The sequence below is a fragment of the Diadema antillarum genome, unplaced genomic scaffold (genome assembly GCF_040938485.1).
Source record: "Diadema antillarum isolate AM-2024a unplaced genomic scaffold, OU_Dant_1.0 seq00000298_RagTag, whole genome shotgun sequence".
Classification (NCBI taxonomy): Eukaryota; Metazoa; Echinodermata; class Echinoidea; order Diadematoida; family Diadematidae; genus Diadema; species Diadema antillarum.
This window is the reverse complement of record NW_027271321.1, coordinates 187,149-207,143: the sequence shown is the minus strand read 5'-3', so window position 1 is coordinate 207,143 and position 19,995 is coordinate 187,149. Positions and strand designations below refer to the sequence as shown.

General features: G+C 39.6%; 1 protein-coding gene across 1 annotated transcript in view; it reads right to left on the bottom strand.

The window, feature by feature from the left end:
• LOC139730217 (SAM and SH3 domain-containing protein 1-like) overlaps positions 1-18,277 on the bottom strand; it is a 184,050-nt gene extending 165,773 nt beyond the window's left edge. Inside the window, exons 1-3 of the mRNA XM_071641114.1 lie at positions 18,104-18,277; positions 8,169-8,219; positions 7,153-7,182 (exon numbers count right to left, since the gene is read on the bottom strand). Coding sequence (XP_071497215.1) covers positions 7,153-7,182; positions 8,169-8,219; positions 18,104-18,277 — 255 coding nt within the window. The remainder of the gene's footprint in view (positions 1-7,152; positions 7,183-8,168; positions 8,220-18,103) is intronic.
• Between the last annotated feature and the right edge of the window lie 1,718 nt (positions 18,278-19,995).

The following is a 19,995-nucleotide window of genomic DNA, read 5'->3' as shown; positions in this document are numbered from 1 at the left end:
ATTATATGTTCCTCGACCAAATATGGTGTGGGCCATATTCAAAACAAACCCAACACCAGCAACTACGCATAATTTTAATTCTAAGATAGCAAGAACAAATCCTGATATATATATCATTGAACTAAATGCAATGGCTGTTGTGATATTTGCAACTTCTTAAAATGGCACACAACTTGAAGGAGGCGTGGCCATACTAAATTGCATAACACAATTTCCACAATTGAGTAAATGCGCTTGGCCAAAGATAGAGGGTTTTGTCCCCAGCCCCCCCCCCCCCCCCAAAAAAAAGAGATTACAACAATAAATTGAGCACATACTTTGAAATTCTCTTTAAATTGTTGAGACTGGTTCCAAGTAAACTCAGTTGGGTGTCTATGAGATATGCATGCTATGCGTGTAGCAAAATCAGCTCGTTCTCAATGGGTTAAGGTGCATAATCAACCCAAGAACCAAGGTCATCTTAGTCAGACATCATAGGCAACACGCCACCCTCACAGTCAGCAATGTCTCATCAAATCACACTCCCTAAGCCCCAGCTTTCCTTGAGATATATATCTCTTTCTACCTGCCCCGTCTCCCTCCCTCCTTTTCTATCTCTTTCTCCATCCCTCATTACCTGTTACTTTTACATTACATTATGTTGTTGTTGTTGCTGTTATTATCATAGTCATTATCATTATCATTACTACTACTACTACAATAATAATAATAATAATAATAATAACAATAATGATAATAATAATAATAATAATAATAATAATAATAATGATAATAATAATGATAAAAATAATCATAACAACAATAATGATAATAATGATAAGAAGAATGATAACATCATTATTATTATTATTATTATCTGCCAAATTGATTGATTGTTTGAGGTAAGCTCATCTCATCATAATTCTATCCTTATTCTTTCCAATCCATTACATTTCTCTAATGTAACCCAAATTCAAGTTTTAACATAATTAAGGATCTTTCACCAAATTTTCTCAATTCTTTTTTTCTGACAAACATTTTCATATCTAATATAGATATAAAAGCCTGATAACAGTCAAATTTGCACTAACATAAAAGAAAAGACAATGATAACTCCAGGAGTGTTAACTCTTCAGAGCATCTTTTCTTCACAGTTTTCATTTACATAGCAAAAGGAGAGGCTACAAAAATGGGAAGCTTTTAAGCATTGGCTTTTTTTTTCACTAAAAAGCATCTCACCTTATTTGTACAATTGTTTTCTTTGGTTAACATCTCTTGTACAGCCATGATTTAAGACGTCCTGAAGAACTTGGGTTCTTTTTTTCTAATTTCGAGAGTCACAGATTTTTTTTCTTTTCTTTTTTTTTTTACTCTCAGGTTTCTTCCATATTCTCGCACTATGCTCTCATCCTTTTTCTTTCCTGTTTTTTTTTCTTTCCCCATCTCTCTGTCTCCCTATTTCTCTAAAGTGTGCTTGTTCTGAGCACTGAAGCGCAGCAATTTTCATAGGGACTCTGTCAGGAATGCCAGGCATCTGTCCCCGGATACTGATGCTATCGTCATGGCAATGTGACAACAGCATCCCCGAGGAGTGATTCCACTTATTGTCTTGGGACATGGGGACTTGAGGAGGGAGTAAAAAGGGGGGGGGGGGGGAGGTTATGAAGAAAAAGAAATGGGTACTGTGAAGTAGAAGCAGTTTTCTCACCCGGTATCATTATCATCTCACAAAAATGAAAACAAGGATGCAAGGAAGGTGCATTTATTTAAATGGCATCCATTAGCGGGCAATGCCACGGGACCGCGGTTACCAATGTACCACGACAAAGCGTGATGTCGGCACTGGTCCATGGAAACTATCGGGATGGGCACCGAATGGCCAAAGTTTTTCCGTAACAAGGTAGATTCTCGATCATCCACCTGCACATCCTTCGACCTCCACAGACTAGAGACTGCTTCATTTGCCCACTTACTCCACACACAGTTCAGTTTGGGGTATTCACAACTTTAAAATTGTCAGAAGTTGTCAGAAATACTGACAGAGCTTGTAAAAGTATAGAACTAATACAAATCTCAATATATTTCTCTCTTTCTTGCCTCATCATTATATCTCTTCTCATTTACTCTTCTTTTTTAATTCTCCCACATCATCATCACCTTATTTTTTTTAATTCAAACACTTTTTAACAACTCTTGTCTCCCTCCCTCAATGTTTCTCTCCATATTTATCAATCTTTCTCTCTCTCTCTCTCTCTGTCTTGTGCTAGACTATAATACACACACACACACACACACACACACACACACACACACAAAATGTATCTTGAGGCAAGACAAAAGATTTAAACTTTTTTATGTGCCATACTGCAAACCCCCAGCATACCACATATTTTGTGACAGCAAAGCAGGCATGCTTTGGAAAAACATTCTGTTATTAACCCGTTTAGGACGGTTTGATTTTGCTACAAGACGCATTTCCCATAGACACCTGCCCGAGTATACTCGGGACTCGTCCTCAACGGGTTAAAATCTATCCAACTTTCATTGCTTTTTGTCACCCTGGGCATGTAATGAGCAAAGTTGCAGAGAAACTACCAAGCTTTGCTTACATGCAAACTGCCCGACAAATCAATGATTACCTTTCTTTCAAATAACCAGTTGCTACAGTATTGTGGAGCCATGGCTTTTTCACACAAAACAGTGACAGAAACTTACAATTTACTACCATATCCACTATAGGGGTTACTGCTTCATAGTCAATCAAAACATAAAATGCAAGGCACATGTGACAAGCATGGAATCGCGAGAAACGCTTTCAATGTACGGTATGTATACTATGGTGTTTGGCGATTTATCGATCGGTTTGGACAGGTTTGTGCATTTCAGCAGAATATGCGAACTTGGCATGCCGTCGACTGAGTTGAGCGTGCAAACATGGCACATAAAGAGTTAACAGGGAATCATGGTCATGTTGGCTTACCTAAGCTAATGCCTAATAGAAATACACAGAGAATGTGGATTTTAAATGAAAAGAACCTCCCGGGAGCCATCGAAACTATGTCTTTGGCATGTCTAGTGTGATGTTTTTTTCTCCATAGCTGCGCTTACTCTGCTTCCATTAACCCTCTCTCTGTCAGGAACTCTGGGTAGTATGTACATGTACAACACTACATGGATTACTGTCACAATTGGAGCTCAAGGCACACATAAGGTTAATCTTCATTTGAAATAAAAACTTGATTGTAGTTAGGACACTCTTGGGTCACTGAATAGAGCTCTTCTCTTCTCTGAAAGATGGAATTGCCTCAAACATCCATTTCTCAGGAAAAAGTAAATTACTGGTTCCATTTATTGCTGCCAAATAAGGGGCATTTAAACCCCAACTCTGGCACAAGTCAATGAGAGACTGCCTGAAGTAAGCAGTGCATATAATAGGAGCTGTCATGATAGATTAGTAGTGGTTGTATGTATGTCCTTGCCCTTCGAGCCCTTTTTGTTTTGTTTTCCACTTCAGTCACGGAAACTTATTCAACAACCATTGGAAGTCCTACTGTGTTGCGCTTCTATTGTATGTGGATAAGTTGACCAACTACACTCCTTATTCACTCCTGCCAAAATTGCAATTCAAAATTGATAGAATATGATACAAAACACATGAAATCTGAAAATTGGATTTGGGATGAATAATTATCTTTCATGACCTATTCACGGTCACTTCTTGTCCTTTCTTGTCCTTCCCATTATCATTAATGTCAAACACTTTTCTCCAGTATTAATTTTTTTCAGGAGAAAAAAAACCAAAACCAGACATTAATTGTGATCAAGATTTTAATTCAATTATACCAATAAAGCTAAAGGTATTCATGATCTGCCTCTCAGGAGTGAGTGGTATTCTTTAGTTTTCTTTGCTTTTCTTGGATCAAACCCTTTGTGCCTCTTAAATCAAAGAGCTTATCTCCACTATGATTCTCTTCCCTTAAGCCAGTACTGTAGAGGTCCATTGAACAAAAGCAATTTGGGAGGCAAGCCACCCATATCCACTAATGCTCATTACATGGAGAGTGCCTTGACCCCTCTTCCGTCACAGAACATACTGAAATAAAATACTGAAGTAATGAAAGCAAGATAGTCTCGTGCCTGCCAGACCTAATACACTGTCTTGGTTGACTACATCCCAAAATAAACTCATGACATAGGAAAGCTAACACTAAGTTACGACAACCCTTGCAGTCAAACCTCCATTTCAATCCATTGCGAATTTGAACATCAAAGATATTCTAATATGATAATTCTCCTAAAATCAGCTCTTCGACACATTTTCCTCCATTTGTTTTTTATGCATATTCATTTCGCTGAAAATCATAAACATTAAGTGACAGTCATTACAAATATATACCGGTACAGGTTGGGCTAACACAAACATTTTTAGTCATGAAAAATCTGATGGAAATTTGGTTGACATTATGGGTGTAATTCTTATCCATTTATGCGTCATTCTGTTTAAGCTTATACTTCAACATACATGTACATACATATAAATACATATTATAATGTCTATATTATTTCAGCAAAAATGCAAGATAGCTTTGTTGGCTTTTTATACCCTGGGTCAAAGTCCAGTTTGTTTGTGTTTTCTTTTACAGTTTGCAAGGCAATCATGAACAACACCTGAAGTTTGTCGGTGGCTAGTTTGTCTAAGCTAGGATAAGTGTTCAACACTGATTCAAGCTGCAAACATAAGCATTAAAGATGTGTGTCACACATGACTGGCTGATGACTGACTCATCAACAGGCATTATGTGAGGATAATGGATACATCCATGGCTTTTAACATATTAGTGAAGTTATTTCATGCATGATTTAAAGTATACGATTTAAAGGAAAAACAGACTCCTTAAATGCATTACACACCTGCTTTTTCATGCATTCACTGTGTTAGGTACAGCTGTGTAAATTCCTCATCCTGCCATGAATAATATGCTGCATTCAGACTACTAGCCTTACATGAAGCCTTTCCTTGTTTCATCTATTCACCCATCAATCTAAGGTTTAGTGACAGTAGTCCTCTTGTGAAAGCACTTTCCAATTTCTTCAACCACTTTCCATGGCCATTGGCAAGGCAACATTACTAACATAGAAAGTGAGGAATGAGACACATGTACATCTTATACAATTTCAATTCAGTTTTAACCATTGCTTTAGGCACCTGCCACTCACATTTAGGATAACAGAGTACAATTAATGGTAAATGCAATGGCAGGAACACAAAATAAATGGCAAGAATGATAAGTGATCAAATGTAATATCAGTAAATCAGCTATGGTTAGTCTATAAATGTCTTCTTCATGAATCTCTCATTGATGAAGTTCTTACACAGTAAGGGCTAGCTGCAACCCCCTCAAAAAAAAAAAATCCCCGCCGAGAATCAAAGGCACATGGCGTCATCCAAAATGCATGTTGTAATTCTCCATTTTAATAGGTCAGTAGATGCGGAGATGGTTCATTAGTCAAACGTCACATTGAAATGCATGTATGTCTTGGAGTTCTTTTCTTTCCTTCTCCTCTTTCTTTCTCTCATTCTCTCTCTCTCGCTCGCTCTCTCTCTCTATCGCTCTCTACTATCTAAGCCTCAAGATCACGTCCCATTGATACGTCGCCTTTCCGTTTCCGTGAACATAATCACGAACATGACCATCTCCGGGGGCATGCCACGAGGCATGGCGTATGTTATAGCGACCCTCAGTTGCGAATGGTGATACTTCCCTGTGGCGTGAAATGAATGAGTGATTCTAACTGGTGCTCAAGAAGAATGATATAAAGAAAAAGAAAAAGAGGGAGAGAGAGAAGGAAACTTGGGAGGCACTCAAGGAGTGCATACTCAAAATCAGGACGATCAGTACTGATCATCATATATATCTGTAAGTGATAAAATCCTGTGCCTTTATATCATACTACCCTTAAATGCTGCCCTCAGTCTCACAAAATAAAGAAAGAAACAGAAAAAGAAGGCTCTGATGATGTGTCCTACATCACCCCAGACCCCACCCACTATTCCCCTATAACAAATGTGCAACAGTAGTCATGCTTCCTCTTCTTTTTGCAGATACCTACAGAGGTTAAAGCAAAGGGGGAAAGGAAGGCAGGTCCTCACAGGTAAGAGTTTATCACTTACAGATAAGATGATCACAGAGACTCCAACCCCAAGCACCTTCTGATCTGGAGATTCTCCCACCTGAAAACCCTAGCAAACGGGAGACTCCAACTTCGGTGTGCGTGATGCGCACATCACGAGCGCAAAGCACGAAGTTCCTCGGCGGCTGGAGTCCCGCTCTAGGGTTTTATGTGCTCTCTTGTGCCATCTCATGCTTATCTTTCAACATAAGATGACACTCAGTGAGAAATCATTTCAAGCGGGAGACACAGAGCCAGGGCAGGAGAAATTAAATCTCAAGTGGGAGAACGGGAGATTTTGCAAAATGGGCTTTCAGCGGAAGATCTCCCGTCGAAAGCAGGAGAGTTGGAGTCTCTGTTGTCATTACTGACCCTCCTAATCTGCCTCTTGATAAACTCTTACATGTGCCTTTATATTCCAGAATAGCAGAGACCCCCAAGGTTGTACTGGAAACCAGATGGTAGCCTGAAACTTAAAGAGCTAAGATACTGGGATGCAAAGCACAGAGGATCATGGAACTGAAAGAGGCTTCATATGCTGTCGCAACTTTGAAATCATGTAGAATGTAGGAATTAGGGCAAAACCACAAGTAGCCTTTTGGATTTGGTCTATGATGACCCTGTTAACCTGTTGAGGACGAGATGATTTTGCTACAACACCCATTTCCCATAGACATCTGCCCGAGTATACTCGGGACTTGGTTTCAATGAGTTAAATGTAGGAGACAAAGGAGAGCTGGTTTGATGGAGGTACCACTTTAAGGCCAGCACAGGCACCACACCTTGTCCTCTACGATTACGGAGGAGAGGGATCAGCCAGAAGGAAGACCTCTACCCGTAGAGGCTGTCTGAGTCTTCATCAAGCAGGAGGCCCCGGGGACCAGGTGAGCGTCTGAATTTTCTTAGCACAAAAGCCCGGACCGACAGACTAGGAGCATGATCGAGCTGTGACAATGTCCAGAGTCGATAGCTATGAGGAACACTGTCTTGAATGTCTCATACCCATGCAAAGAGGTTGATGCCTTCGGTGCTCTAACAAAGAAGACGATGAATCAGGGGACATAGAAAGGGTCTACCTGGGAATGAGTGAATGGCCTACACCTACAAGAGGGACAATCATCGCAGGTAGAGGTAGTGACCCGCGGTAACAAGTCTGCAATCACACATCATTCCCCTGGAGAGCGAGAGGATAAGTGCAAAGTGGAAATTACACGACACTAGACTAAGAGGTCAAGGGTCAACTGGCAGAGTACAATTGCAGAGTGTTGTAGGGGCCTGAAATGTGCTGACAGAAAGACCTTCCATCCTCGCTGAGATGCACTGGAAAAGATGGATGGCATGGAAGGACTTCAAGGAGGTCTTGCCTCGGACAGAAAGTTCTCAAGATGACCACATCTGTCACAGGGATCTGATCTGCTGGGACTTGGGGATAAGCTTGAATAAGGGTGGTCTACCTGGGGAAAATGGGACTTTAGTAAATGAAGCTGCACTAGATGCAAGAAGCGGTAACAAACTATCATCTGGTCTGCAAGGCTGGTAAGAAGGCCTGGATATTGCTGCCATTGCGAGCCTGTGGGTCGGTCATGAAGGCAGATACACACTCGCTGTAGGGTCACGAATCGATGCTCTGAAGGCCTGGTAAGGAGACATTAAACTGATGTTGGCAAGAGGATAATGCCCAGCCACAGACCTTGAGAGTAAGCAGTGTACTTAACAAACTACCAGTAGACTTGACCAATCACTCTGAACAGCTGACAGATAGCAAAAAGGGTCCCCTAGACACAAATAATTCCTAACGGGGCCAAGGAGTAATCTCCAAACTGACTAAAATTCTAGTGATTGCGAGAAGTGAAGAGCATCTCGCGGCAGAGAACACAGCAACACCTTGGATCTTACAACTACACTACTCACCACAGCCAATCATTCAGACAATCCCATTATCAAATGCCATATCAGAAGAGGGAAAAGAATGACTGATGATGGCTAATATCTGTGTGAAGACCCAAAGGTAGTCTTACAGCTGAAAGGTAGGGACCTTTAATGGGCAGACTCGCTCTTGATATCGAAACCTGGTGAGGGAATGAGACAATGGGTGAAAGAGTACAAGAACGCAGGCATCATGGAGGTTGAGAGAAAGTACCAAGATGTTGGCTGAGAGAAGAGACAAAAGACCAAATGAGTTTCACCCAAAAGTGCTGGGGAGGGAGGGCCGATAGATATGTCTAGGCCTATATTTATATGACACAAAGGTTGCCTGTTCTTCTAAGAACATCGAACATTGGGAATACACAGGGAGGTGGACAGTTGATTATCTGAACTAATGCCTCCTTACAGGGAAGGGAAGACCACAAACATACCCAACCTCATTGTAGTGACTTATCGCCAGAAGGAAGCCAGCCATGAGGGTGACCACTGATGGGCTCAAGTGGGTCAGCTGTACCTTTGAAGTCAGTACATCGGGTGTTGGGGGGGGGGGGGGAGAGCAGGAAGTGGGTAGGGATGTCTTTCACATGATCTGCCAAATAATGCGAAGTGCCATGGCATGTAAAACGTTCACCAAACTTCTCTGGCCACAGAGAATCATGTTGCTATTTGGTGAATGGTGTACCTCTATTCCTCACCAACAAGCAATTACAAAAGGCTCAGCAAAAGAAAGTCATATCCGATTATTTTTCCAATGTGTCAATGATATGCAGATGATGTAGTAAATAGATGCAACATGCACACAAGCCCATGGGAATACAATGAAAGACATAGTTTGATTTCAACCCAAGACATACTGTATACATCTGCAATCACCTTTATACACGAAGTTTTACTTCAATATGCCATCCCAAACTCTTCAACCTTTTTGCAAATGTGACAAATAAACAGTCACTGACAAAGGATTGTCCACCATGACAAGAATCTACAAAACTAGTTGTTGTTATGCCTACATTTGTATGAAAATATAGCCATTTTTGTTTCTTTGAAGAGGGCACCCATAATAGGTATAAATATGATAATACTAGCATCTCTGACAACTGCACATACATAAATGCAATGATTAGGTAGGTGTTGATGACATGTTCATGTGCATAATCTCATCAGACTCTAAAACATCTTGGTTTCTTTTTTTCACTTTCATGTGAAGCCATAAGAAAAACCTCACTAAGACAAACGAACTGACATATAATGACAAACAAACCGACATTCAGAATTAATGATGGACAATAACAAGAAAAGCAATGCAATACTTCAAGCACATGCAAGTACATTTTGTACAGCCTCATGTTTTTAACTCCATGGCATTTCACAAAAACAAGTCCCAAATTTGCTGCCAAAGTTTTAATCAGCTGCAAATGCATGCACACACACACACACACACACACACACACACACACATGAAATGGCAATTACCCTGGTTTGATGCCATCTTTAAGTCAAAATATTCTTTTTCCAACATCAGATATTGTTTTCCTAAGAAGTGCCTTTTAATTAGCATCTCATATCATGGGAGATATTACAGAGCATATACTATATTACAGAGCATATACTATATTACAGAGCATATACATACAGATATGCATGCTTGAATCCCTCTGTGAAATAGCCTAGCACCTCTTTGCGGCTTCAGACAGCTTTTGTCTCCCCTTGTCTGCTGGGGTAATGTACTTTGGCACAGATAGAAGCATACTCCATTCATGGTAGTGAGATAATCAGACACATGGGGAATCTATCTGGAAGGAGGGATGGATAGAATGGTCGCATGGGGGGATGAATGAACAGTATGGATGGATGGATAGATGGGTGGATGGATGGATGAATGGAGAGATGGAGAGTTCGCAGTATACGAATGGATTAATAGATCAACAGAAAATCAGATGGCTGCATGGATCGATTGATGGATTGGTGGAAGAATAGGTAACCTAACATTTAGATCATTTCACAGATAGATCACTTGCAACCTGGCAGGTACAACATGCACTGATGCCTTTCCTCCTCCAAGTAGGGTGATGGTGGAGGCATCACTTTCCTCTGAATGAGTTGGTTACCATGGAAACAATGTGGAAGTGATGGCAGCATCCTTTTATCCCCCCCCCCCCCTACTCCCCCACACCCTAAACCCAACAGGCATGCTGTTTGCAAAAAGATAAGTAACTGTTGCCGGTAGTATCTCGGGGCCTTTTTGCAGCTATTAGCTCTCAATCCTAACTATCCACAACATTACTGTTCAGGCCTCCTTATTTCCCAATCATTGATCGATCAAACACACTGTCTCCTTTCTCTCTCTCTCTCTCTCTCTCTCTCTCCCTCTTTTTCCCTCTTAGCATAAATCCATATATTGATCTCTTTCTCTCTCTCTCTCTCTCCCTCTCTCTCTCTCTCAAAACTACTTTCACTAGCTTCTTATTTCTTGTTCTTCTCTTTCTTTCCTCTCACCCATCTCAAGCATTATTAGTAAGCATTTCCTGTCTATTATGTGTGTCTTGTAAAAACCAAGATATTTCCTTCCTGCCATACATACATGTACATAAATACACCACACACACACACAGACACACACACACACACACACGCACACACATACATACATACATACATATACACATATTCATATATATCTATCTTTCTCTATCACTCCTAAATTTCTTTCTATCCTTCCACTTTTTCTTCCATTCTCTGTTTCTCTCTTTTTTCTTTGCTCTACCTTAGTTGCTCTCTTCCTAGCAATTTCATGAGGTATTAAAGACAATGAGGGAAGGGGGAGAGGGGAGGGGTATGGGTTAAAATTGAGTCCCTTTAACCAGTTGAAGACAAGTCCCGAATATACTCGGGCAGGTGTTTATGGGAAATGCGTGTTGTAGCAAAATCAGTCCGTCCTCAATGGGTTAAGCTGCTGTGATTCACAGACTTGCTGACCATTTCACACTTTTGTAAGCTGTACTATTAGAAGCACCTCCTACGCAACAGTTTTAGTTCTACCGATCACAATGCTGAGAGCCATCTCTCCGCCCTTGTAACTTTAACCCATTCCTCCCTGATGGCATCTGCGACACGGAAGCATTGAGGCAACGCCAGGAGTGAATGGAGTAGTGTTCCCAGATACGTTCGGCAATGATCACTGCAGTGATAGCGGCGGGTCACACTCGAACCTCAAAGGCAGTAACAATCTGATTGTAAGCTCGCCCATCAATGGAGCTGAAGGGCTCTCTGCTGAGGGAATTGGACATGTGAAAACTTCTGGAAATACTCTCCCGGCTCGACAATATGACCACAGATCTAGCATCTTGATAGTGATTAAAGAACCTTGTCTTCCCTATGTCCACATCTGATTGGTTGACTGATGAGCAACAAATCGACTCTGACCAACCAAATGAAAGTACTCATGTCCTTCATCTTCTCATCTTCCCTTGTATCAATTCCTTGACGTTCCACAAGCTTGAGAATGACAGAAAAAGAAATAGGCAGTTGATTCACTTGTGAGTGAGACACTGCAGGGCCTTGTACTGTTTGCTGATTTCACTACATGTATTAATGTTCAGCTCCTGTACTGCTACTGGCAAGCACTGTTGAGTTGTGTGTCATTGTGTATTTTTATTACAGGCAATGTGTGCCCACTTAATCATCTCTTTTCTCTGTATTAGAGGGATTAAACTAATCAGTTTTCATCTTCCTTCAATAAAGTCTATTTCCATCTATTCATGCTGCATATGTTTTGTATCTAATTATAGGATCCTGCTTGGTTTTGGTTTTGGTTTTGGTTTTGATTTATCTCTGCATTTTTCAATATTTCAATACAGAAAACATCATTGATAATTTATTTTTCAACATTGCCAACAACAGAATATACAATGTAAACAGAATTTGCGAATTTGTTATCAACGACAACTTATCAGTGTCAAATAAAGGTAGTATACTTGAAGAGAAAAATGCAGCAGACCGCACAAAGTAAGCATTATATTTAAAATGCTTTTCCTACATCTACATCTGAAGACTGGAAGCATGAAATCAGACATAATATGGCATATCTTTTACAATTTCTGCAGAATTTTTTGTTTGTTTCATCTTATTTTAATAGTTTTTCTTTTTTTTTTCTTTTTTTCTTTTTTTTTTTTTTGGGGGGGGGGGGTTATCAGACCTTATGGTGCATGCAAATGTGCCTACAAATGTTCCTTTGCACTGAGTAATCCATCTTCATCAAACACGCTCCCATCAATATAAATGTAGAGCAAGAAAAAGACATGCATATAAACTGTGAAAGTGGAAACATTAATAGTATAAGAAAGAAAATACAAGTTGCCAACAATAACAACAACAGCAACACTCTCACTAATTTAACATCTCCCCTAGATCATAATCTGTGATAACAGCAAAACGTCTCCATACACTATTTCTGTAAAAGACTAATGAGGCAGGCTTCTATACCTGTAAAAGGAATCAACATTAGAAAAATATACTGAATGCATGTGTTTTCTAAATGTGAATGGTAAATATATTGCAAGAATTGATGCGATTTGTCATTTGCTGTCATAATAAATATTTCTTTTGCAGATTCAGTTATTGGGTTGTTCTTTTTTTTATTTTTTTTTTATTTTTTGTTGGACGGGTTGTCTTTTAAACTCAAGCCAATATACAGTCAACCTTTTTTCAAGAGCATATCCGTGTTGTGATGAATAATTGCATAGGTACAGGTGTTTCCAACGGTGTGACTCATGCCGATCATGTGAATGTATACACTAACATCCGTCTTGGGTTACAACGGTGATCCATCTGCCTCCAAGCTGAGAAATCAAACATAGCCCTCATTGTGGACAATATTTGGCCGGTAGCGGGCATCATGGCGTGCCAGTCAAAAAGCAAGAAAAAGAAGTCCGGGTACCGTATGGGAATCACGTTCCCCCCAATTCTGAATTTTTCATGGGTATTGACGGTTTCCATTTACAGAGGAATAATTTCAGTTGTTGTCGCATCATCAAATTTGAATGTCTTGGGAGAAGAACAAACGAAAGAGTGAGACTTACTTCTATAGGTAATGCTGACTGTGTTTTTGTGTATCTTTGCACAGCGAGTTGGTCTTTATTTTTTGGTCAATAAAAATCAGTAGAAACAGCTTTGCAGTTCGTATCTAAGATTTTTTTTTTCATACAAAGCGTGACAGCTTTCTTACAAGATGTGCTTATCATAAGGTTACTCATTTCTCACAACTTTACGTCGGGATTACAATACGTTAGTACAACAGCAAGCTTAGAGAAAATATAATCCTGTACAAACTACAGAAGTTGCTTCTTATTTGAAACGAGAAACCAAATTTAGATTTAAGTTGGCTTCGAAAACACAGGTGAAGCCTCTGGAGTTGGAGTCAGGTGAATAAAAGAGGGCTCTCTTCTTCCTTCCCCCCCCCCCCCCTTCCTTTTTCTTGCTCTTTTTCTTTCTGTTTTTTCCATACAATCCCCCTCCAGGCATGTTTAGTTCCTTTGAGGAAAAAAACAATAACAACAACAATAAAGAAAAGAACCTTCATCATTGTGGTTTGAAATCAAATGTGTCTAGTTCTCCACACCACTCCATCACGTATAGTTTCCATCACAGAGAGAGAGAGAGAGAGGGGGGAATGGCCAAGCAGAATTCGGCGCTCCGCACGCTCGGGCTGGCAGGGGCTTGCCTCATTTGCAAACCATGACAGCCGAAAAAGAAAGAGTGGCTATAAAACCACAGCAAACACAACAAAAACAACCCTGGCATTTGTTTGAACAGGCAACGAGCCTGGTCATCCACTCACTCCTGTTATTGTTTCTTATATATGTGTTTGTTGTTGGTGGTGTGTTTTTTTTTTCTTCTTTACAGAAGAGGGTCTTATGCTTAATGTGACATCCACTAGTCCACAAACTTCAGCTGAATTTGCTGTGGACTGAGAACACGAAAATTTGCAAAGCCTCAAAACACACACACAGACACACACACACTTTGAAAACTACATTCTCAATTGTTCATTCTTCAAGTTTCAAGTTTCAAGTTTCAAGTTTATTTCATATTTCCATTTCTCAGTGATGGGATCACAAAATGATTGACAATAAAACAAAAGTACAAAACATATACAACCATATCTTATGTTTGAAGAAAAAAAGACAAACTAACATTACACACAAATATAAATGGTCATTTTCATCTGAGGATATCACAAATAAATGTCAGAAATATGATGGGGCCTACATAAAAGCAATGACGCTTGTAAAAACTGTAGGTTCCCGAATTTATAGGCGTGAAATTATACGGAGAACGGACATGTTTATCTCGACCAACTTAAATTGTACCAGTGCAAAATCAGTATTAAAAACGAACTAACGAACCACATGAATACTTTAGTATCGCTTAAACGAGACTGTACATATTTCGCCGTGTTTACACACACACACACACAAAGTGCTATAACGGTATCGTGAAGTAACTTGGAGCTGCAGACAAAGACAAAAGACTGGGGGTATTAAAAAAGAGAATGTTGCTAAGAGCCGGGTAGTGTGTATCCACTAAGTAATAGCCGTTTTAGTTTGCGTTTGAAGGTGAATAAGGATAAGGAAGAAGTAATATCTTGAGGGAGGTCATTCCAGTATTCTTGATACACTAAATTGCAGTCAAAGGGTAACATTCTTGATCCATGGGGTAAATGAAATATATACTTACCATGGACCTTCCAAATCAAAAGTCTCATCAAACCACCCCCACCCCACATTGTTGTGATGAATAAAGTATGATAAACTTAACAGAGGGAATAATAGATTAGCAGTGATTAATAGGTGACCCTGACACTAAGCAAAAAGCTTTAAACAAACAAACTATCAACATTTTATGATGTCCTTGCAAAAAAAAAGAGGCATTACCATTTAAGAGAAGTTCAGGTATATCACTGAACTGCGCAGCTGTCCCTATCTGTTTTTGCAACCTGCTTTTTCTTTGCATCTTCAATGCACATCACTCTCTTTGTACAATTGTTCTCCTACTGACAGTTCATACATGCCTCACCCAAACAGTTTCAAAGCCAAACATTACAATATTCTTTTTTTCTTGTTTGATTTTTCGTTCTCTATCTCTCTAAAAGTACACAACCCTAATTGAGGTATATCCCTTGTCAATTTCCTCTTTATCAGAATAAAACGTTAAAAGTCTTTGTCCTCATAGAACCAACTCTTTTCGGCAAGGGTTTCCCCCGCGGTCATCAGCCAGTATGATGTATGGGGGATGGACAGCGATTGAGCTGGAAATATCCCTGAATGGTCGCAAGTAGTCTGGACAAAGAGACCCATTTCAACAAAAGTTTGTCATATCTACTTCTGCATATTACACAAATACATGCTCCATCACAACAATCGGGGCTGATAAAGTTACAGAAAATCCATATCCTTGTTTATGATCTTTTATGTTCTTTAGTGAATCTAGTTAGCTTTCATATGATTATATAATTTGCTATGATTTACTTCCATTCACTATACATGACTTCAAGAAGCGATTAAAAGCTAGCCATCAAATGAAAAGTTCTGAGAGCATTTTAGTTTTTTGTTTTTGTATACTCTTAAAAGAATTACATTCAAACCTTAATAAATAGAATTCGGAGCGACAAAGAATTCTAACATTTCGCAGAGGACAAGTCTCATGTATATTCTACAAATATAGCAAACATAATAAATACTCAGGGCATTGGTACACTTTAAGGTATCTCTCCATCTGTCACCCTTAATCCTGTATTTAAATTGATATCAGTTTATCATTATTGCTTGACATCTCTTGAGGTTCTGTGAGACTGTGATTTAGAGTCCTGTGCTGGTGTCTAGGGGGACAGAGACTAACCCCTCATCTGGCCAGATTAGGGGTGTTAGAAAGGATGACCATTAGCATAGCAGACAGATCCAAGCCTCTGCCTGACAACTAAACCAGTGTGTGGGTGTGAGTGTGGGTGTGTCTGTTGAAGGGGAGACTGTGGTAGGCAGTCTCTCTCAGAACATCTTTAAAGGAGAAATCCATCCCCAAAATAACTGAACTTCCCAAAAAAAAGAGACATATATTCCCTACAAAATGTTACAAAAATGACAAAAATTGAATAAGAAATGAGGAAGGTACAACATTTTGAAATTTCACATGTTTTCAGAAAACATTTCTTAGCCAGTCCTTCAAATATTCAAATGAGCGAGTTGATGATGTCATACCCTCACAATTTTTTTTCTGTATGTTATACATGATATTCTGAAAAATTTTTATTTTTAGCTAATACAAGTAAAATCATGTTCCTATACCAAGATTACGATCAGAGTTAACATTTGGTTTTTTGTTTTGTTTTGTTTTTATTTTGGATGGTTTTAAGACAAGTTTTATATTAATACAGCTGAAATATGAGATTTTTGTCATTTCTGTACATGAAATGAAGAGGAAATTGTCAGAGCATGACAATGTGAAATTTCAAAATGTCATTTCTTCCTTATATTTCTTATCCAATTGTTGTCATTTTTGTATTGTTCTGTAGGGAATACTTTTCCCTCTCTTTTGAAGTTTATTTAGTTTTAGGTGGGTTTCCTCTTTAATGATGCAATAGCTGGGGGGGGGGGAGGAACATGAGTGGTCCAATTGATTCTTCATTCGCTTTAAACCGGGCGAACATTCAAAAACCACCAATAGTGCCCGCTGGCAAAGTGTCAGCTAATATGCACATTGAAGCATACATTCATAAGTAACGTTCGACTTCTGTCAAGATTCCTAGGCTGTGTGTGCACTTACATAGAGATCAGTTATAAAGCTGTAGACAATTCCTCTCACAGTAACATGCATCTTTCTTTTCACTCACAAGTATCGAGATATGGAATATTTGAGGCAGACATATCACAGACAGACTCGTAAATCCCTGGGCCCCGATTGATTACCATGTGTAGTCAGGAGGGAACATTGGGAGGGATGAATATTTTCTGGGTTGCCTAAAAGCAAAACAAATCTCTACTGGAACATGGACTATGTTCTCATAGAATGCATTAGTTATGCATAAATTTCCAATGAGTAGCAAGAAAAGGAGTTTCATTCTTTCTGAACCTTCCTCTTATCTTGGGATGCTGCACAAATGGGACCAAATAATGTCACTAAACAAAAAATGATCATCATTATGTCCACACTTGTTGGGAAATATTTTTTGACCACATGATGGTTAAGAGAAACAAATGGGAAAAAACATGAAGAGTCAAGTTTTGAATTGTAATCTCATATTTGCAAAGTGAAGTTACTCAAAGGAAGATTCACGATTCAACTGCCTACATTTAGAATATTTCATACATGCATGAAAATGTTCAAAGTTTAATTTGCTATTCTTCAAAGGTGATACAATTTCTCTGTAGTGTTCCATTCAGACAGAGACACAAAAAGCAGAATATTGGCTGCACTTAATAGGTAGAATTGATAAATAAGGTATCATCTCTTCCACTTCAAGAAACCACAGGGGAAGCAGTGCATAAACCCAGGAATCCCACATCTTGGTTGAAAAAAGAAAACCTAAAGTATTGGAAATACAAGTCAAACAAAAAGAGCACAATTCTTCTGACATCTTGCTAGATCCACTCCTGGGGGTAATCACTATCTTGACCATGTTTGATATATATCCAGAGGGGGAAGATAAGCTGGCTAAGGTGTCCAAAGTGGAGATAAATTGTCAGTTTAATACACAGCCAAACATTTTTTTTCTCGGACTACACACAGCTAGGAAGGAACCTGTCTATGGAAACTTGATTTCCTTTTCAGGAATCATCTTTTTTTTTCTTTTTCTTTTTTTTTTTTCTTTTTTTTTTTTTGGGGGGGGGGGTTTCCTCGTATCTGATGGAATCAAAGGATCGGTGATATCGACTTGTGTCGGCAGGGTGTGCTACAACGGTGTGAGCAAATCATTGATTTCCTTTGTCCCAGCTGCGATTCGGTGACCTTCCCTCTGTTGCTGCAGACCACGCACCTGCCCGTTCCCTCCGTCGTCAACTCTGACGGGGTTGATGGAGGAGGAGGAGAGGGGCGGTGCTCGAGCACCGACCCACGGCACTCCACCGGAGGATTCGTGAGGGGGTCGCACTTCAGGAGGAAGATGGGTTGGTGCGCCCCGTGATAAGCTGTCAGTCCACCGCTTTGCCATCCTGTTTAATTGGAATGCATACATTTTTCCCCTCTATTATTTCATCAGTGTACTTGAGAACTGTACTCTGTAAGCTGTCAACGAGACAAGGCATTCTTACTGTCACTTATATTTAGCCCTCATCCTTAATGGTGATGTCATCCTTTCAATGTTTTAGTTTCGGCTTTCCCATCAATAAGGATTCGGCCAAAGATTTTGCTCCACTGAGCAGAGCAGCCATGCGGACATCCTTCTGAGGGCTTGACAAACAGAAGTCTGACAACCTCATAAAGACTTGATTATTGGCTGAAATCTTGGAATTGACAGAATCTTGTTAGAGCACTTATGTAGACATGACTGAATGACTGTAGGCTTAGTATGAGATAGCCATCTTGCACTGAGGATTCCCACTTTTTAAAAAAATATTTTGTGTATATGGTAGGTGGCCTTAAACAAAGTGATGTCCCATAATTGTCTTTTGAGCATCTTGTATGCACCCAATAATTGTCTTATGATTGTCCTGGGCCCATCGTACAATTGTCCTATGATTGCCTCATGTACACCTTATAATTGTTCTATGCTTGTCCAATGTGCACCATGCAATTGTCTTGTAACTGTCCTACATGCACGCTATCAATGTCTCATGATTGTCCTGTATGCACCCTTCCATTGTCCTTAGATTGTCTAATGTGCACCCTGCAATTGTCTTGTTACTGTCCTACATGCATGCTATCAATGTCCCATGATTGTCCTGCATGCACCACTTCATTGTCATTAGATTGTCAGATGTGAGCCCTGCAAATGTCTTAGGATTGCCATATGTGCATCCTGTCATTGTCTCATAATTGTCCTATTTGCACCATAGAATTGTCCTATGCTTGTGGTATAGCCATCCTATATTGTATTATGTGCACACTGGCATTGTCCTATGATTGTTCTATGTTCGCCTTGTCATTGTCCTATGATTGTCCTACGTGCACCCTAAAATGGCCCTGTGAGTGCTTATGAGTACGCTGTTTGCTCAGGAGTGCGCAATGAGCATTCTATTCACTAGGTTCCAATTTTTGAATGAGTGTATTTGTATATCATAAATGTCTTTCTGATTCTATACAAAAAAGAGAAAGAAAAGAAGAAAATAGAATGCACTGCAAACCACCTTCATGCACTTCCATAACATTTTTTTTTTCACACTTCAAAGCCATCCCTATTACTTTCTTAGGACTCCAAGTCTTCAGTTATATTAATCTGGCATAAAGGTGAGAATATTGTTTGCAGAGGTTTCTTTGTTGATATGTGTAGCCCGTTGAGGATGAGTCCCGAGTATACTCGGGCAAGCGTCTATGGGAAATAAGTGTTGTAGCAAAATCAAACCATCCTCAACGGGTTAATGATTGTACTCCTTTTACAATCACTGGTATGACCCACCCAGCACACACTATTAAAAAGAGAGAGAGATTTACGTGATAAAGCATTTACATATGGCAATTGTAAACCAAAAACTTGGTTATGCTTGATTTTATCTTTTTTTCAAGCATGCTGCGATGCATTCCTGTAAAGCATGAAATATCTGCAGAATGACATTTTTGTGACTTGGAGCTGGCAGCCTTTTACGCAGCATGAATTGCCCCGGCATCCAGTGCATTATAGCGTGGACAAGAACTTTCCATGCATTTCAATTTTGCGAATCTTGGCTCTCGCAAAATTCGCAAACTTGAAATGCACATGAAAAATTTCTGGAT